We start from the raw sequence: 18,745 nt of genomic DNA on the forward strand, positions 1-18,745 counted from the left end.
TACTACTTGCTTGCCCGTGAGAGAACCAGCTATTCTCTCCATTGGACAATGGCTTGTTGTTGTGTAAATAATTAAAAAGTGATTGGACGTTGCTAGTCAGATATTCTGCTGACATATCCACATAGGATCTAGGCTGGGGGATAAAGCTAAATTTTTAATGCAGTGTTGAAATACCTCCAACTATATTTTATGTGCAGCCTTTAAAGCATTTATTTTACAGCTATCCTACAAGATTACCATGTAACACACATTGCACTGATACAGCTTTGTGTTTTCTTTAAGATCAGTCACTACTGTGCTTTTGTATAAGATCAATCCCTATTGTGTTTTTGTCTTTCTTTTTTTTTTTTTACACCTAGTCTGAACTTGAAAAGCTGCAGCTGCATGTGGGTGGACAGCTAAGTATGAGATATGAAGCAAAGACGAAAGGCATTGAAAAAGTAATTGTGGAAAATGAGAGACTTCGTAAGGAACTGAAAACGGTAAAAATACAATATCCGTGATCTGAACCATTTTAAAATTGTATCAGTTATGTATGATTAAGTCATTTGGATAATTTCTAGTGTAAACAGCTCATTGTTGCATGTAAGCTAATTGTGCAGGTGCTTTTTGGCTTTAATTAGTCTTGCATACGTCACTTTACTACTGAATCACTGAAACTATTTTTCACCTGTGTCGAAGAGAAATACTCAAATCATTTTTTTTTTTTCTGTTTTTTTTTAGTTGAGCTTTTACCTGCCTGCTCCTTCTAATGGTCCATTTTGCAGCTAGCAATCTCATTGCTTCACATTTGTGCCTTTATATTCCCCTATCTCAAAAAAATCTGATCCAGTGTTCACTGCACCTGCCTTTTTTTCTGTGCATTAGTTGGCCTTATTTTTATGAGTAGAAAATAGAAAGGTTGTCTTTGGTCAGGCAATAGCTTTAGTATTCCTAGTGTAGTTTGAAGGGAATGATTGTAAACACATAACAGCTTTAGCTGGGTTAAAGGCATTATTCAAATATACCCCAGACTTCAATCTCTCCTCTTGAGCACATGTCAGCATTATTTTATTTTGTTACCTTGTTCTTGTAGTGAGAAACAGCTTTTAAGTCCTATGACTTTATCAGCAGGCTTCATAAACATTCTTTGTTTTTCCTAAACATGACTACTTGGGGTTAGGCTGCCACCTTTAGGTGAATGGGCACTGGCCAAAATGGCAGAAATCCTTACCCTGGCATAACCCTTCCCAACTCAGCTAAGTCTCGGCTATTAGCTAGTTTCTTTAAGTGATGGATGCCTCTCTGTCTCTCTGATTTCCTGTAGTGGGTTTTAACCCCCTAATTCCTGGCCTGTCTCTAACAGCCAGACCCCAAATACAGAGGCAAAAAGGGCCAGTAATGTCTTCTGGTCAGCGTTAGAGCCTGTGGGTAATATTCTCTGGGGTACAGTGGATTAGACATTACTGGTAGGGTGCTTATAGGTCCAGGGCAGTGACCTCCTTCCCAAAAAGAGTCGAGTCCCTAAGCAAAGTTGGGCCATGCCCACCATGATTGGTGTTGACAATCTATAATCCTCTATGGATGGTCTTCCCTGGAGGAATCTCAGGGTCCAGGGCTGTCTCGGGCATAGATCACAGTGAGCTTCCTGGCAGATCTGGTGTGCCTTAACCTTAAGTTACTATTGCTGGAATTGTTTTCCCCGAAGGTCATTGGTTATGGGACATGCTGGCAGCCAAATAATCCCAAGTCTTTCCCAGTGTACCCTAACAAGAGCTGATATATGCACACCCAAAGAAGGTGTTTTGGTCCTTGAAGCATTTTGCTCACCAGTACCCCATGGATGAGGAATTCTCCAAGAACTTGGGTTCTTTGGCAGTTGATCTGGCTATTTCCTAGTTAATCCAGACCCTGATGATCCCAGTGGAGGAGGTCTTTAAAGATTCCATGGATAGGAGATTGGAGGCCTTCTTTAGGGCCTTTCTTGTAGAAGTGGCCCTGCAGTCTGTGGTGACTGGGGTGGGAGTTTGCTAGGCCCTTATAGTTTACCTAAAATGCATTCTCCGTTCAACCTAAGCCCTGAAGATCAATTGCCAGCTCCAGGAAGACTTTTTGAAAGCCTTGAGTTTCTCAGTGAATTCCTTGGAAGACTCTATAAGGCAGCTTTCACCAGTGGGCACTATGTCTGTCCACATGAGAAGGATCGTATTGCTTAAGTCTTGGTCAGAACTTCTCTGCAAGAAGCAAATTGAGTGGCTGCTCCTTAAGAGAGCAAATGCTTGTTTGGAAGCCTACATCCAAAAGGTGACTGTGGGAAACAGCACGCCCTCACCCCTAAAGAAGACGGTAAAGATGACTGGTCAGAAATTATTAGCAGAACACAAAATGAGCTTGCTTCATAAGAAAACAGCCTTGGGCTTTAAGCAAAAGCCTACATCCCAGTTCCATAAGAAGTACTGGACCCCTAAGCCCTGCAGTTCAGGATTACTGGATGCAGGGAAATCCTTCCTTCTAATGAATTTGAAAGTTTTGATCATAAATGCCAGCCTGTAAAGCTGGGGAGATGATCTGGAAAACTTCTCGATTCAGGGAATGGGGTCATTAGAAGTGTGGAACCTGCTGATTAACATCCTGGAACTTTAATTTGATTTGGCTGACACTTCTACACTGGTCTGTCTGCCTTTGGGGCCTCCCTATCAGGCTGCAGTCAGACAATGCCATGGTTGTGGTTTACACTAAGCATCAAAGCGGTATAAGGAGTTACACTACTAAGGAGAAAACAGACCTGCTTTTGTCTTGGTCATGTTAACATCCTGACCTTCTTCTCTGTGCACATACCTGGTGTGGCAAATTGTCTGGTGGATTTTCTTTTTTTTTTGTAGCTGAATCCCCAGAGGTGTTTACAGAAATTTGTGTGCACTGGGGGATGCCAGATATGGATCCCTTGCATCCAGATTCAACATTAATTATATAAATTTGTGCCTGAAACCAGCTGTTAAAAAAAAAAACTGCTCACCTAGGCCCAAGCACATCATCCTGGTAGTAATGAGAGTTGGTTGCGGGGTCTTCCATACCTGGAAGCACCTATGGATGAGTAGAGTGGTGGAGGGAGAACCTGTAGCATTGAAGTTACTAGCCGTACTCCCCATCAGCCAGTTGGTTACTGCTACATAGTTACATAGTAGTTGAGGTGGAATAAAGACAATAGTCCATCTAGGTCCCCCTGTGTAGGTGTGTGTGGCTGTAATCATCTCACATACCCCTGAATGTTCTGATTCTTGAGATGTAAGTCTAAGAGTCTTTTGAAAGCCACCATACTTCCCGCAGAAACCACCTCTTGTGGTAGAGAAGCCGTTTATGCATTTTGAATTTTTGTGTTTCTATCCCATCAGGGAGATATCCGGTCACCTCCCCCCTCCCCCGTCACCTTCCCCCCTCGGATCATTCTTCTAAAACCGCCGGATTTTAGGAAGGATCTGTTACTATTCAGTCCTCAAACAATCAAATCACCAGTGTAATCCCAATGTAAACACTGTCTAACAAATGGTAGAAAATTATATACTGTGAGAAAGATTTAAAAATGCTAAGGCACAACATTTTTTTAACAACAAAGTCCAAATAAGTTGCATAAACAAAAAGAAATGTTGTTTGCCCTTTTTTACTTTAAGAGTTGTCCCCTGTTTTTTGCCTGACTTGTCATGTTGTCTGAACATCTTTTTACAAAGGAAACAGAAACATCAGAGAAGCTGCGGATAGCAAAAAGAAATTTAGAGGTTATGAATGAAAAACTGACTACAAACCTGGAAGAAATGAAAAATAAATTGAGCTTGGCTGAAAGCAGAGGGCCTCAACTTGAAGGAGCAGATGGGAAGGCCTGGAAATCGGTTGTTGTAAGCAAGTATGTTCTTTTTTTTTTTTTTTTTTTTTTACAGATTATGCTCTGTTTAAGAAATGTTTAAATATCAGTCTTCAAGGGCCTAAAAAAATATAGACGCATTTGTTATTGAGAGCTAGATTAAAAAAAAAAAATCTGCATATTTATGCACAAATTATATGCACATACAAGAGCAATATCCAGTAATCTCCAGTTTTCTGTTCATTTCTACCTATAGCCTTATACTTTGTGAACAGAAAGGAATTAGACATTCTTTTAGCTTGTTTGTATCTAATCTTCCAGATAACTAATTCCTCTGTTGTGATTATAAACACTGAATTCCAAGAAGTAAAGAGTAATATCCATGTCAATACATCTTGTTGGATTCTTTAAATTATCTCTAAATCATCACGAGGGTTTCTTTAGTCTGATTACATTTAATTTGTGAGATATTGTGTTTTTTTTAAACTACAGGCTTCTTTTAGCATAGTTGAAAGTGATACAATGCTTCACATATGAAAAGGAGGCTAGAGCTCCACCTTCTGCGTGGATAGAAAATGATGTAATTTTAATATGCAATAGTTAATATTCACCCAACTTAAAAAAAAAAAAAAATGTTTGGTTAAATCAGGTGACCTTTTGGCATTTCTGCCTGGTGGATTTAGTGGATTCATTTGGTGTCACCCTCTTGGGGTCGACACCTTCCTATCATTACCTCTACAAGCAGGGTTCAGGTTCAAAAGTGAAAATCCCACTGCATCCAGCCTCCTATTACATGTCGCTTCTTCTGAATGCAGATGCCGTCAATGACTTCTTACCTCTTTCTGTATATGAAACCTCTTTATATTCTCAAGTTGCTCCATTGTATTTCTAGCTGCTGTAATTACATTTGATATGCAAATCAAGCTCAGATCATCAGATTTTATAAAATATATTACTGTTTATGAAGCTAAGGCAGAATTTTAAACAATGAATTGTGAGACTACAGCATATTTAATGTGCTCAGCTCCTTCAATTGTTAATGTTAGCAAGCTGAAAGGCAGTGAATTAAATTATACACTGCATAAAGAGCATAAACACTTTTACAAAGCTGGGAAAAAAAGCATATACTAGCCAGTGCATTCAGCAGAGATGGTTTCAACTGAAATTAATGGAAAACTGGTGCTTTAGCTAGGCTCCCGAAAGTTACAAAGCCATTGCACACCAAGTACCATGCATTATCTGTTCCTTCGTTGCTAGTGCTGCCCAACATTCTAATCCACCCCAGTAAAAACTATGCACAGGTAGCCATGTACCTTCTATTTGGCCTCCAACTTGCCCATATTGTTGAATAGTGGAGGATGTAGGGGTTGCCATGCTTGATGCAAAAGAAAAAACATACACAAAGTCTGTACTTCATAGGGTTTTCAGGGGCTGTAGCAACAGATTGGGCCGATGTTCACAAAGTAAGAACAGGAATAGAAAGTTTGCCTATGGTCTAGGTACCCTCTTGGCAAAGGGTTTGTACATATTTTTCCTACCCTCTTGGCAAAGGGTTTGAACATATTTTCTTTATTATACTGTAGTCTAGACTAAAAAAATAACGTTTAACAATATTTTTTTTGCAAGAAAAATATTGATATTTCCTCAGTCATCTTCCAGGATGGCTTAATAAGAGATAGGCTCCTCCCACCTAGTACAGAAAAAAACAATCCACATTAGTTTAAATACAGGTGAGAGCCAGAGACCCTCAGTATTTTGTGTTTCCTTGGCCAGACAGGAGAACTTCAAGAAAACGCCATGCTGTCAGGCCTCCGTGCTAGGTGGCAGGCGCCTCCCGACCCTGGCCTCTCCCTAACTGGGGCATTGTCCCTGGGGTTGGTTAGCTGGGTAACTCTGGCCCCTCTGATACTTTTACTTACCCAGTAAGTGCCTGCAAGGACTGGCTTACCCAGTCCTTGCAGGCATCGTAGAGTCTGCGTTTGCCAGTGAGCAGCATGGGGCTGGTGACGACCTTCTTCCTAGCATGGCCACCAGAGGGAGTGCAGTCACCCTAGGGGAAAATCCTCCTAGAACAAGACACTCCTAAAGAAGAGGTTTGGACTCCCTCCCCATCCTCGACAAGGCTTATATTGCGGACGCCTCTGCAGAGGCCGTCTGGTTTTCAGGTATATGTACAGCGCTCATATATGAGGCCAGATGGGTGATCTGGCTTAAAGGCTGGGCAGGAGACGCGGCTTCTAAAGCAAAGTTATGCTCGTTATCGTTCAAGGGTGGCTTAATATTTGGTGAAGACCTGGATTCAGTTTCGGAGAGGTCTGCTGATAAAAAGGCTTTCTAAATCATAAGAGCCAGCAGTCCACAAAGCCTTTTCGTCCTTTGAGGAAAATCAGTCCGAAGGACGCAGGCAAGAAGGACCAAAATAGACCCTGGCAACAGAAAAAGGGTAAAGGCAGAGGGGGATTTCTGTTTAACCCCTTCCAAACCAAGGACAAAAGCCAATGACTCCCCTTGCAGGATAGGAGGGAGGCTGGGAGCCTTCCTACCCTCTTGGCAAAGGGTTACAACCAACAAGTTCATCCTGGATCTAATCGGCAATGGTTATAGGATAGAATTCCATCATACACCCACAAGCCGTTTTTTGGTGACTGCACTGCCAAAAGACACCGACATGATAGCCGCCATGACTAATCCAATCCAGGAGTTCCTTGATCAAGAAATAATTTCCCCCATCCCTCGATAGCAAGGGTACGGGGGGGGTGCTATTTCCATATGTTCATCAGAAGGAAACCTTCGGGAAATACAGGTTGATCCTGAATTTAGAGGAAGTCAACAAAAGCATGGTGTAAAAAAAAATTCAAGATGGACACAACAAGGGAGCTATTGTTCAGAGAAGCTTTCATGGCAACGATTGATCTGAAAGATGCCTACCTGCATATTCTTATCAGAGGCTGCTCCAAACCCTTCCTCAAGTTTGCAATGAAAGGACCAGGTCAGATCATCTTTTTCCAGTTCAAAGCCCTCCCATTCCGGTTGACCTCGGCTCCCAGGATCTTCACGGAGGTCCTGGCAGAAGCCATACAGGGGCTAAGGACATCAGGTATCCAGATAGGACCCTGCATGGATGATCTGGTTTTTGTAGAGTCATCTACAGAGCTGGAGAAAAACCTAACCTACACGATAAACCATCTGCAATCACTGAGGTGGATTGTGAACTCAGAAAAGTCTAATTTGCAACCATCGCAGAAAGTTGTCTTCCTAGGTTACATACTGGACTTGGTGGAAGCAAAAATATATTTACCGGAAGAGAAGAAAGATCTGTTGAAGATAGAAACTACCAATCTCCTCCTGAGACAGGCAGTATACATCAGAGAAATGATGAGGCTTTTGGGCCTAATGAGCAAACGTGAGAATACCGCAGAATTTCTCCATGTCAGTATGGAACGGGCAACAGAGTACCTTGAATGATCAAGTAACCCTGCCAGATCAAGTAAAAGAGCTTCTGCATTGGTGGCTGCAGGAAGACAACTTGTCAAAAGGGAGATCTTTGACACAGGAAAATCCAGTCCAGATAACAATGGACGCGAGTGCGTGGGGTTGGGGAGCCCACATGGAACGTCTGGCTACACAGGGAAAATGGGAGAGATCAGAGGCCGCCTGCTCTTCCAATGTAAGGGAACTAAAGGCAGTATGGAAAGCTCTTCTCTCCTTCTGGCCCAACATAAAAGCAAGACATATTTTGGTTCTATCAGACAATGTGGCGGCAGTATCCTACATAAATAAACAAGGGGGTAGGCGGGCTCCCTCCCTCATGGAGGTGGTAAAGCTAATCTTTACATGGACAGAAGAAAACACCTTCTCTCTGGTAGCCATTCACCTCAGAGGGGAGCTGAATACACAGAATGAAGCTTGAATCAGGAAGTATTCGAGTCAATCTCGAAGATGTGGGGTCGCCCTCTAATAGACCTGTTTACTTCATCCAAAAATGCGAAAGTAGAAAATTTTTTCTCAATTCACAGGGACCCTTACAGTCTGGGTCTGGATGTTTTTGCATTCCCATGGTCAGAAGATCTCCTGTACGCCTTCCCTCCGTTCAGACTTATACCAAAGGTGATTCTGAAACTCAAGTCCCAAGGGCGAAAGTAATTTTGATAGCTCCAGCCTGGCCAAAAAGGTTGTGGTTTGCCGCTCTACAGAAACTATCAATAGCGACACCCTGGAGGCTGCCAGAGAGAATCGATTTACTGATCCAGGGAGATTTATGCCACCCGCAGGTAAGCCGTCTTTCTCTGACGGTTTCGCTCCTGAGCGTTACCTGATAAAAAAACAGGGATTGTCAGAAAAAGTAATCGACACGATCTTAAACAGTAGGAAAAAATTGCTAAATTTAAACTATAATAAAGTGAGGAAAAAATTCTGCTTTTGGCGGAAGGAGAATGACAGGATTTCTGGACCGATTATTCCAGCAGTATTGGATTTTCTGAAAAAATTGATCTGATCTAGGGCTAGCCTCTAATACTTTGAAGGTACAGGTGGCAGCATTGCCCAATTTTCTAGATATCAGATTGGCAGAAAATATTCTAATAAGAAGGTTAATCGAGGCTGTCTCAAGTAGTAGAACGCCGCAGTCTAATAAGTTTCGCCCGGTGACTTGTCTACGGTACTTCAGAGTTTCTCAAAACAGTCTTTTGAGCCATTCGAGGAAAGTACGTTGAAAGTCTTAACCTACAAAACAGTGCTCTTAGTAGCGCTGGTCACGGCTAGAAGAGTCAGCTAACTACAAGCAATGTCCATAGTAGAGCTATACTGCTCCATTCTGCCCAATAGTGTAATTCTATCGCTGGACCCAGGCTTTCTCCCCAAAGTGTCGAAGGACTTTCATCGATCACAGGAATTCATTATCCCATCATTCTGTGGTCAAGCTAGCAACCTTAGGGAAGAGGATATCCATAAAATTGATGTAAGGCAGTGCTTATTATGTTACATTGAGTGCACCAAAGAATGAAGGAAAGTCCCCAATCTGTTCCTTCTATACTCGAGGGCGCGAAAAAGGTTCAGCTGCTTCTAAAAAAAACTATCGTTAGATGGATGAAGACTGCAATCATTGAGGCTTATGCATCTGCTGGTCTCCAAGCTCCCCAAAATCTTAGAGCCCATTCTACCAGGGCCTTTGCTACGTCCTGGCCTGAAAGGGCAGGAGCTACCCCGATCCAGATCTGCAAAGCAGCCACCCGGTTGAGTTGCCAGACATTTGTCAAGCATTACCAACTGGATCTCTTATCCGCTAGCGACCAGGCTTTTTGGAGAAAAGTGCTTCAGGCTGTGGTCCCTCCCTAGCAGGTATGGTTTCTATAATGTCACTCACGTTAAGCCGTCCTGGAAGATGATTAGGGAAATACTAAGTTATTACCTGTTAACTTGATTTCCAGGAAAAACAGGTAAAATAGGGCTTCTCGCCCTATTTTACATGGTGTAGTATGGGCGGTAGGTATGATTTTTGAGATTTATGACTGGTTAGGCTGAAACTATGTGGGGAGGAGCACTATCACCTGTGTCTGCAGACACATTGCATGTCTAGCCTTAGAGCAGTTTAAATAGATTCATCATAACCAGTAGTGAATAGTGTCAGTTGGTAAAAAATAAATAATTCCTTAAGCTAAATAATGCCATTGAAATCTAATGTTCTCACAGATTTGTGCTTTCAGTGTAATGGAGGTTAACTCTCTTGTGGTCCAAGTTGCATATCAAAAGGTACATTTTCATACATTAATCACCAGGGATTAAAAGTTGAATCACGCACACACTGCTTTAACATTTATTTATTTTTTTTGTTCTACAATTTGAATTTCTACATATGGTCCTGTTGCTGACATTTAAACTACTCTTAGCTAACAAAATGATCTATTCTGCCTTGTAAGGATGTATGAAACCAAAATGAAGGAGATGGAAACTGAACTTATAAAGAAAAATGACAGCATTGTTGATCTGAAAAGGCTTTTGAAAGAAGCAACTGTGCGTGAACAAAAAAACGAACAAACCATTCAACACCTAAACGAAGTGGTAAGAAAATGAGGAAACAATAATTTTCTCCAAAGAACCAGTACAATGTGATCTGCAATTACACTGTTTAAAATAAGAACATTGTATGTTTAGCTAATGCAAAGTAGTTTTCTATATTTTATCAATACGTGCTTTAACCACTTCCATACCTGGCCAATTCTGGCACTCCATTCCTACATGTAAAAATCGTCAATTTCTTTTTGCTAGCAAATTACTCAGAACCTCCAAACATTATATATATATATTTTAGCAGACCCTAGGGAATGAAATGGCGGTCATTTCAACTTTTTATGTCACACAGTACTTGCGCAGAAATTTTTCAAACTGGTTTTTGTTTTGAAAAAAAAAAAAAAAAAGTTTTATGAATTTAAAAAAAAAACTAAAGTTAGGCCAATTTTTTTGTATAATGGGAAAGAATTATGTTACGCCAAGTAAATAGATACCTAACATGTCACGCTTTAAAATTGCGCACACTCGTGAAATGGCGCCAAACTTGGGTACCTTAAAATCTGCATAGGCAACACTTTAAAAAAAATATACAGGTTACCAGTTTAGGGTTACATAGGAGGTCTTGTGCTACAATTGTTGCTCTAGCTCTAACGTTTGCGGTGATACCTCACATGTATGGATTGAACGCCGGTTTTCATATGTGGCCGTGACATACGTATGCCTTTGCTTTTGCGTGCAGAGACGGGGGCAGTTTAATTTTTTTTTTTTTATTATTGTTTATTTTATTTTTATTTATTTTTTATTTTTACACTTTCCCTTTATTTATTTTTGATCACTTTTATTCCTATTACAAGGAATTTAAGCATGCCTTGTATTAGGAATAGTGCATGACAGGTCCTCTTTATGGAGAGATGTGGGGTCAATAAGAACTCTAGTCTCTCCTACAGGCTGGAAAGCCTAAAAAAAAAGAAAACGACCCAGCCAAGATCAGGGCAGTATTGACAATTGCCAGGGAGTGACATCATAACATTGCGGCCGGGCCTCCGAGAGTCATAGAGACTGCCAAGGACCATCTCTATAATGTACTTCTGCCGTTGGCGGATTCCATCTCCGGCTCGCCAATCGCATGGATGAGCCGGTAGAAGCAGCGGAGGGCGGCGGGAAGGGGGGGGGGGGACGTCCAATGTATATAGATGCTGCGATATGTAAAACCTGGTTTTGTTTTTTACATTTTAGACAGAGGTGCATCAAGCTTGTGCAGAATTTTAAAGGATGCCTTGATGGAAAAAAAGGTTGAGAAACACTACTCTAGTACAAATTCATCTCTGTCTCACAAAGATTTAGCATTGAATACTATATTTACCCCTCCTCATATTAGTTCTTCCGTTTATGGGCAAATGGGATTCTCAGACTACTCTGTTAGTGCTTCATTTATCCTGTGATTCCCCAACAGGATGGGATCACTGGAAGGTGAATCTGTGTTAGCGAAGTTTAATTTACAAGGGAAGATAAGATTGGGGCTTTGATCTCTAAATTCTTTCAGTTTAATAAAGACGCAGCAAATGATCTAGTGACCTGGGATGCTCTAAAAGCCTACCTGTGAGGTATTTTAATTAAAAACATCTCTACTGTTAAGAAAGAATTTGGAGAGTGGGAACATTTATTCATGGAGGGATTGTGTACCGCTGAAGAAAGCAAGAAAGCTATCTGGTTAACCCCTCCCCCGCTCGTCAAAACACTCCCAGCAGATATATAAAACTGTTGCTTTAGCAAAGGTAGGAAATAGTTCATATATAATATAATGAGGAGGGCAAAAATACAAGCCATTTTACAGGCTATGATAGCCTGCTCCCAGCAGGATTCAACCTATATTGCAGCTATTAGAGATAGTGGAGACAATATTGTACTCTGGATATTGCAGCCAGGTTTTAATCCCATCATGATCACTTCTATTATTCACAGGTCTCTTAATCCCCTTCTTTATTAGAACAATGTTGGGTTCAATAGAAGAGGCAGATAGAGATAGACTGGATGCCCCTCACTGTAGAGGAGCTTTCAACAGTGCAGCTAATAATAGCACCAGGTTTAGATGGGCTTCTGTCAGAGGTATATACAGTGCCTTGCAAAAGTATTCGCCCCCTTGACTTTTTGACCTATTCTGTTACATTACAGCCTTACGTTCAATGTTTTGTTAATCTGAAATTTATGTGATGGATAAGAACACAATAGTCTAAGTTGATGAAGTGAAATTAGCAAAATATATACATTTATTTATTATTTTATTAAATTATTATTTTTTAGAAATTGAAAACAGAAAATTGGCATATGCGTATGTATTTACCCCCTTTGTTATGAAGCCCATAAAAAGCTCTGGTGCAACCAATTACCTTCAGAAGTCACATCATTTATATGACACAAAGCAGGGTCAGAACAGATAAATAGGATCTGATACATTTACCAGCAGTGTCACATACATTACACATTGCATATTTCAGGTAATATTGTGAGATATTAGCATGTGATGATTTTAAAGAAGAATGTAATAGCTGTGCTGCCATGTTTTTCTATAGAATGAATAAACGTAATTAAGGAGAACAGAAGTGCGGGAATGTCTTTGAAATCCACACTTCAGTTACTATAATGAATCTCAAGATTAATTCAATTATACCCATAGTGAAGGCAACAGCAGAGTAGTTAATGAAAAACCGACCCAGCTTTTATTAAAAAGAGACCCATCACAAGAAAAAGAAGACCGATATCACTGGAAATGTTTTTAAAACCATTAACTGCAAACTTGGGTGCAGCAGTTTATAAATGTGGTATTTTATATTATTACTTTATTATCCGTGTTAAAATTGATGAATTTGCATAAATTGCATGTTTTATAATTATTCTTCCAGTGCTTGCTGCCTATTCTAAGCAGGTATCTAAACAAGGGAGGAAAATGTAAATGTATCAATAGTATCCAGTCAAGTGTTGTCTAAGTGCCGGTTCACACTAACGCGGCACGACTTCGGGGGCGACCTGTGAAGTCGCGTGCACCGCGACTTCGGCGCGACTTGCACGGACTTCATATAATGAATGTCTATGCAAGTTTCTCCGATGTCGCCCCGAAGTAGTACAGGAAACTTTTTCTAAGTCGGAGCGACTTGAGTCGCTCCTATTAGAACGGTTCCCATAGCACACAATGGACCGCGACTTGTCAGGCTGACCAGTCACCTGACAAGTCGCGGTAGTGTGACTGGAGTCTAAAAGGCACTGTACACTTCAGAATGTTTTTTGTTGATTTAATGAGATATTGGTGTAGTTGTACTCGTTATGAGTAAGCGACCTACAGAGTCGTGAAACGCGTCAACCGTGTCCATGTCTATTCGATGCACTGTTGTCTTTTATGAATGGGAATAAACACTTCTAGTTCATTCATCTCTGAGTGCGGTCACTTTTTCTCTTTGGAAGCTTGATTACTGGATGGCGGATCCGACTAGCACCTGGATATCTGTGCCTCACCTGAGCGGCTTTCCCTGTGTTGCTTGAATAGTTATACTCCCTGTGTGGTTTGTTTGCCTTACCTTGTATTGATGGGCTCACATGTTGTGGCCATAGTTTGAAGTGTCATGGTTGATCAATTCACCAGAGGGACAGGCAACTTCTTGTTCCAGGTCACATGGCATCCAATGCATGCCTCGCCATTTCCTTTATGTTGCATCACAAATATGGGAGTGATAATGTGATGAAAATGCATCTCCTCCAGCATAGTGATCTCTGTTAACCAGTTGCCGACCGCCTCCTGTATATTTACTGCGGCAGGCTGGATTGTTCAGGCAAAGCAACGTAGATCTACGGCGCTCGCCTGGGAGGAGCTAGGGGGCAAGCACGCGCCGCAGGCAGTGCACTCCCGCCCCACATCGTCAGTGGGGAAGCCGATGCGGGTGTCAGGCGGCTCCACTTGCCGCCTGACACCCACGATCGCGCCCCGCTGAGAGAGGACGGTCGGCTGTTGTAAACACAGCTGACCGTTTTCCCTGAAATGATCACAGAGCCCCTGTGATCCTTTTTATATATGATCACAGGTCTCTATGATCATTTCACAAGCCACGCCCCCCCACAGTTAGAATCACTCCCCTAGGCTCACATTTAACCCCTTGATCACCTATACTGTTAACCCCTTCCCTGCCAGTGTCATTATTACAGTAACAGTGCATATTTTTAGCACTGATTACTGTAGTAATGTAACTGGTACCCCCAAAAGTGTAAAAAAATGTCAGTTAAGGGTCCGATCTGCCCACCGCAATGTCACAGTCCCGCAAAAAATCGCAGATCGCCGCCATTACTAGTAAAAAAAAAAAACGTTAAAAATGGCATAAATCTTTCCCGTAAATAGTAGAGGCTATAACTTTTGCGCAAACCAAAATACGCTTATTGCAATTTTTTTTTTTTTTTACCAAAAATATGTAGCAGAAAACAAATTGGCCTAAAAAGTTAAAAAATTTTGATTTTTAAATATTATTTTTTTAAAATGTCATATAGCAGAATGTGAAAAATATTGTTTTTTTTTTTTTTTTTTTTAAATTGTTGCTTTTTTTTGGTATATAGCGCAAAAAAAAAAAATCGCACAGGTGATCAAATACCACCAAAAGAAAGCAGTATTTGTGGGGAAAAAAAAGGACGGCAATTTTTTTTTTTGGGTACAGCGTCGCACGATGGTGCAATTGTCCGTTAAAATAACGCTGTGCCGAATCGCAAAATAGGGCCTGGTCATTAAGGGGCAAATCCTTCTGGTCTTAAAGTGGTTAATTGCTCTGCCATTGTCAGATCTAATTACTATGTAGGTCTCACCTACAGAGCAAAAGACTGAGAGACCCAGGGATTGTGGGATATATAGTTTCTTCCCAGGATGTTCAGATCTCACATTACAGACAGAGGTCATACATTTACCTGTGCAGTGCCATGCTGCATCACTATGATTGAACATTCAGAAACTCCTAGCACAGAAATGTGAAGATTTACTCTACTATACGCTGTACATACAAGGCAACACATGACATAATTAAACTACATGATCAGCACATATCTTATCCTGGGGAAAAACACGATGCACCGGTAAAAAGGTTTAATGATTTTAACTGTGTGGTGCTTGAATATTACAGACAGTATTTCACTGAGTTCCTTACATAAAACCCCAAATTGCATAATTTCCTCTTTATTTTCAGATCTTTTTAATGAAAAATTTGACATGTTGCTATTAAAGTTTAGCATGTAACACCAAAATATATATTTTTTTAAACAAGGTTGAGCTTCTGAAGCATTTTCCTGAAGATGCAAAAACAGACCAAGGCCTCACAAGAGAGTTTCAGATTCTAAGGTAATTATGACATTCATTTTGGTCTTTAAGTTACTTAAGTTTTGTATTTAGATAAGGTAACGATCGGGCAGGGGACAATGGGTGGTTACACAAGCCCAGAAAACCTTAAACTACACAGGGCTTCTGTGACACTCCCTGTCTTCCTCCACATTTGCTGGTAGTTTCTCTCCTTCAACCTGGAGTTGCTGTGTAAGGGCTCATGCACATGGGCAATTGCATGTGCAGATGTTCTCTAGCATAACATTCCTGGAGCTTTCTCATGCCTGGGGAGCTGCAGATGGTGCGTATGAAATAGTTCTCAAATTCGGGACAGGCACTGGGCTGAGGAAGTTTATGAGCCATTTGTCTGGGATGGACAAGGTGAATTTCTGCCTAGGACAGAGTCCAATCTACCACTTTTACATCTGCATAATTATCAAGAATTACATTTCCTGTTTTTTTTCTGCAGCATTTCAATTAACCACTTTAGCCCAGAGGATTTGGCTGCTGAAAGACCAGGGCCTATTTTGCGATTCGGCACTGCGTGACTTTAACGGACAATTGCGCAATCGTGCGATGCTGTACCCAAATGAAATTGACGTCCTTTTTTTCCCACAGAGCTTTCTTTTGGTGGTATTTAATCACCTGCGCGATTTTTTACTTTTTTGCTCTATAAACAAAAAAACAGCGACAATTTTGAAAAAATAACAATATTTTTCACATTTTTTATATAAAATTCTCAAAAAAAACAAAATGTAAAAATCAAAATGTTCTAACATTTTAGGCCAATTTGTTTTCTGCTACATATTTTTGTTAAAAAAAATCGCATTAAGCGGATTTTGATTGGTTTGCGCAAAAGTTATTGCGTTTACTAACTACGGGAAAGATTTATGTCATTTTTATTGTTTTTTTTTTAACTAATAATGGCTGCGATCTGCAATTTTTTTTTTTCCGGGTCTGCGACATTGCGGCGGACAGATTGGACCCCTGACTGACATTTTTGACACTTTTGGGGGTACGAGTGACATTACTACAGTAATCAGTGCTATAAATATGCACTGTTACTGTAAAAATGACACTGGCAGGGAAGGGGTTAACTTTATTAGAGATCCAGGGGTTAAGTGTGTCCCTAGGGGCGTGCTTCTAACTGTCAAGGGGCGTGGCTTTTGATGTAACCACAGAGACATACGATCCTACATAGCAGGATCGTATAGTCTCTGCAGTTACACCAGGGAGAATGACAGGCGGCTTTGTTTACATTAGCAGCCTGCCTTTCTCCCTCTCCAGCGGGAGATCGCGAGTGACCGGCGGACATCGGAGCCGCCGGTCACTTGCACAGGGATGTCAGGGAACGAGCGGGGGCGGGAGCGCGCCTCCAGCGGCGCGCATTTGCCCCCTATTGGCTCATGGCCGAGTGACGTACCAGTACATTACTTTGCCCAGGAGGGGCTGACCGCCACAGTATATGTACTTAAGGCGGTCGGCAAGTGGTTAAAAGTGTAATGGTTTCATGACAATTATTTTTAAAATTTTTTTTGAAAGTTTGTAAACTGATGTTTAGATTTAGGTAAAATTAGTTGTAGTTTTAGGTCCCTTTCACACATGTGCGACTTGTCCTGCAAAGTCGCATGGCAAGTCGTACTCCATGATTTCCAATGAGTATTGTTCTTAGCTGTACGACTTCAAAGTAGTCCCTCCACTACTTTGGGCCCATTTTAATTCGAGATCGACTGATTATCGGCAAAGCCGATATATCGAGGGCCGATCTGCACTTACCCTGATATATCGGAATCGGCCACCAAGGTGACCGATATTGCCGATATTTCGGGAAAGTGCTTGTACCGGAGTGATGCCTGCAGCTAGAGGCATCACCCCGGTACCGGGATCTATAGCCAACGGTTGGCTGTTTTTTTGTAATGACAAATGATGCGGCTGAGAAGCCACTCAGCTGTCATTACAAGGAGCTGGAGGGGACGTTTCCTCCCCCTCCTGCCTCCTTCTGCGACTCGCCCGGGTCTCCCGTCCCACCGGGAGACCCGGGCAACCAGGCAACCATCCTGCACCGCTGCCGAAGAGAGGACCCGATCAAAGCCGCATTTGGCTCTGATCGGGTCTCCATGTAAAAACCCGGACGTGATGTCATGACATCACTTCCGGGTACTCCGCGCCAAATTAAAAAAAATTACAGCATTCAAAACAGCCAAACTTGGCATTTTGAATGCTTTTAAGTGCAGAGGAGGGGTTTGGGGTCTTTTAGACCCCCTGATCCCTCCACAAGAGAACCTGTAAAAAAAAAAAAAAAATTTAATGTACGAAAATATTGGCCAATATCAGCCGATACTGATATGCGATGACCAAAATATCGGTATCGGCAATAAAAAAACAATATTGATCACTAATTTTAATGCATTTTGAGGTCCATAGGCATCGGTTCAAGTCCAGCCAAAATCGCGTGACTTTTAAATCGCATAAGTGTTAAAGGGGCCTTATTGGTGGATATTATAAAAGGTCAAAATTCTCTCACTAAATAAATCAGTACAAAGTGTGTATGGCATCAAATATTGATTGCTTTAATTTTTCTTGGATAAAGTTCATTTATTTTGCAAATGGTCGATCTGTTTCAGATTAGCCAATAAACGCTTAGAAGATGAAAAAACTCAGCTGATTCACCAACTGGAAATGCATAAACAGAAAACCGGTATATCAGGTACATAACTTTATTTTCCTTTTATGAATTAGGTTTGCTTAAAAGCCATAAGAAACATACAGTAGTTTTCGATCCAATGGGTCAGGAATAGTAATAGTCTTCAGCTTTCACTCGCAGCCCTGGCTGTAAAAAAAAAAAAAAAATACTCATCACTGTGAAACAAAGGGCCAGACTGTGACCAGTGCATGCAACAAAAAAGGTCAGTGGAAGTAATATATATCCCAGCACTGGTGCTTAGTGGGAATAGGAATAGTGGGAGGGGAAAAAAAATGTCCATCATTTAAATGACTGTGTCCAGTTCTGGAGACCACACTTGCAAAAAGATATTGATAGGAGAAAATGAGTCCAGGGACAGGCAACAAAAAAGTTGAAAGGTCTGATGGATAAAACATAGTTTATTAGTTGCTTGGGATAAACTTTTTATTTTTTTATCATTAAAATAATTACAGTGCCATCATCCACATACAAAAATAGAAGGGACCATGTCAATTCAACAGTGTGTGTATATTATCACTGTAATGTTACTATTGCTCCCCTTATTGAGATGGTGTGCTCATGCCTGTTAGAGCAGATGCTCAACCTAAGGTCTTCAGCATGAGTTCCTTACTATTGTACAAACCTGCTAAGACCTTTCCATTTCACTTGTCAGGCGACTGGCCTCTCTCGAACTCTCTGGCTTCACTCCAGCAAATCATTTTACTACACAATACCCCATTGTGCAGGGTTTTCTTCAGAAATTGACAGTCCCTGTGTTTGATTCAGCCATGTCTTGCCTTAAAGTGGTTGTAAACCTCACACATAAAATATGAACAAAGCAGATCCGTGTGTACTTGTCTCAATCCAGAGTACTATGTGT

At 41.2% G+C, this 18,745-nt stretch overlaps 1 protein-coding gene across 1 annotated transcript in view; it reads left to right on the top strand.

Annotated features, from left to right (window-relative positions):
• CEP290 (centrosomal protein 290) overlaps positions 1-18,745 on the top strand; it is a 255,158-nt gene that overhangs the window by 230,308 nt on the left and 6,105 nt on the right. The window contains exons 47-51 of the mRNA XM_082255322.1: positions 360-482; positions 3,705-3,877; positions 9,751-9,892; positions 15,130-15,203; positions 17,807-17,889. Coding sequence (XP_082111448.1) covers positions 360-482; positions 3,705-3,877; positions 9,751-9,892; positions 15,130-15,203; positions 17,807-17,889 — 595 coding nt within the window. The remainder of the gene's footprint in view (positions 1-359; positions 483-3,704; positions 3,878-9,750; positions 9,893-15,129; positions 15,204-17,806; positions 17,890-18,745) is intronic.

The sequence above is a fragment of the Pelophylax lessonae genome, assembly GCF_965119305.1.
Source record: "Pelophylax lessonae genome assembly, chromosome: 4".
In the NCBI taxonomy this organism is placed as follows: domain Eukaryota; kingdom Metazoa; phylum Chordata; class Amphibia; order Anura; family Ranidae; genus Pelophylax; species Pelophylax lessonae.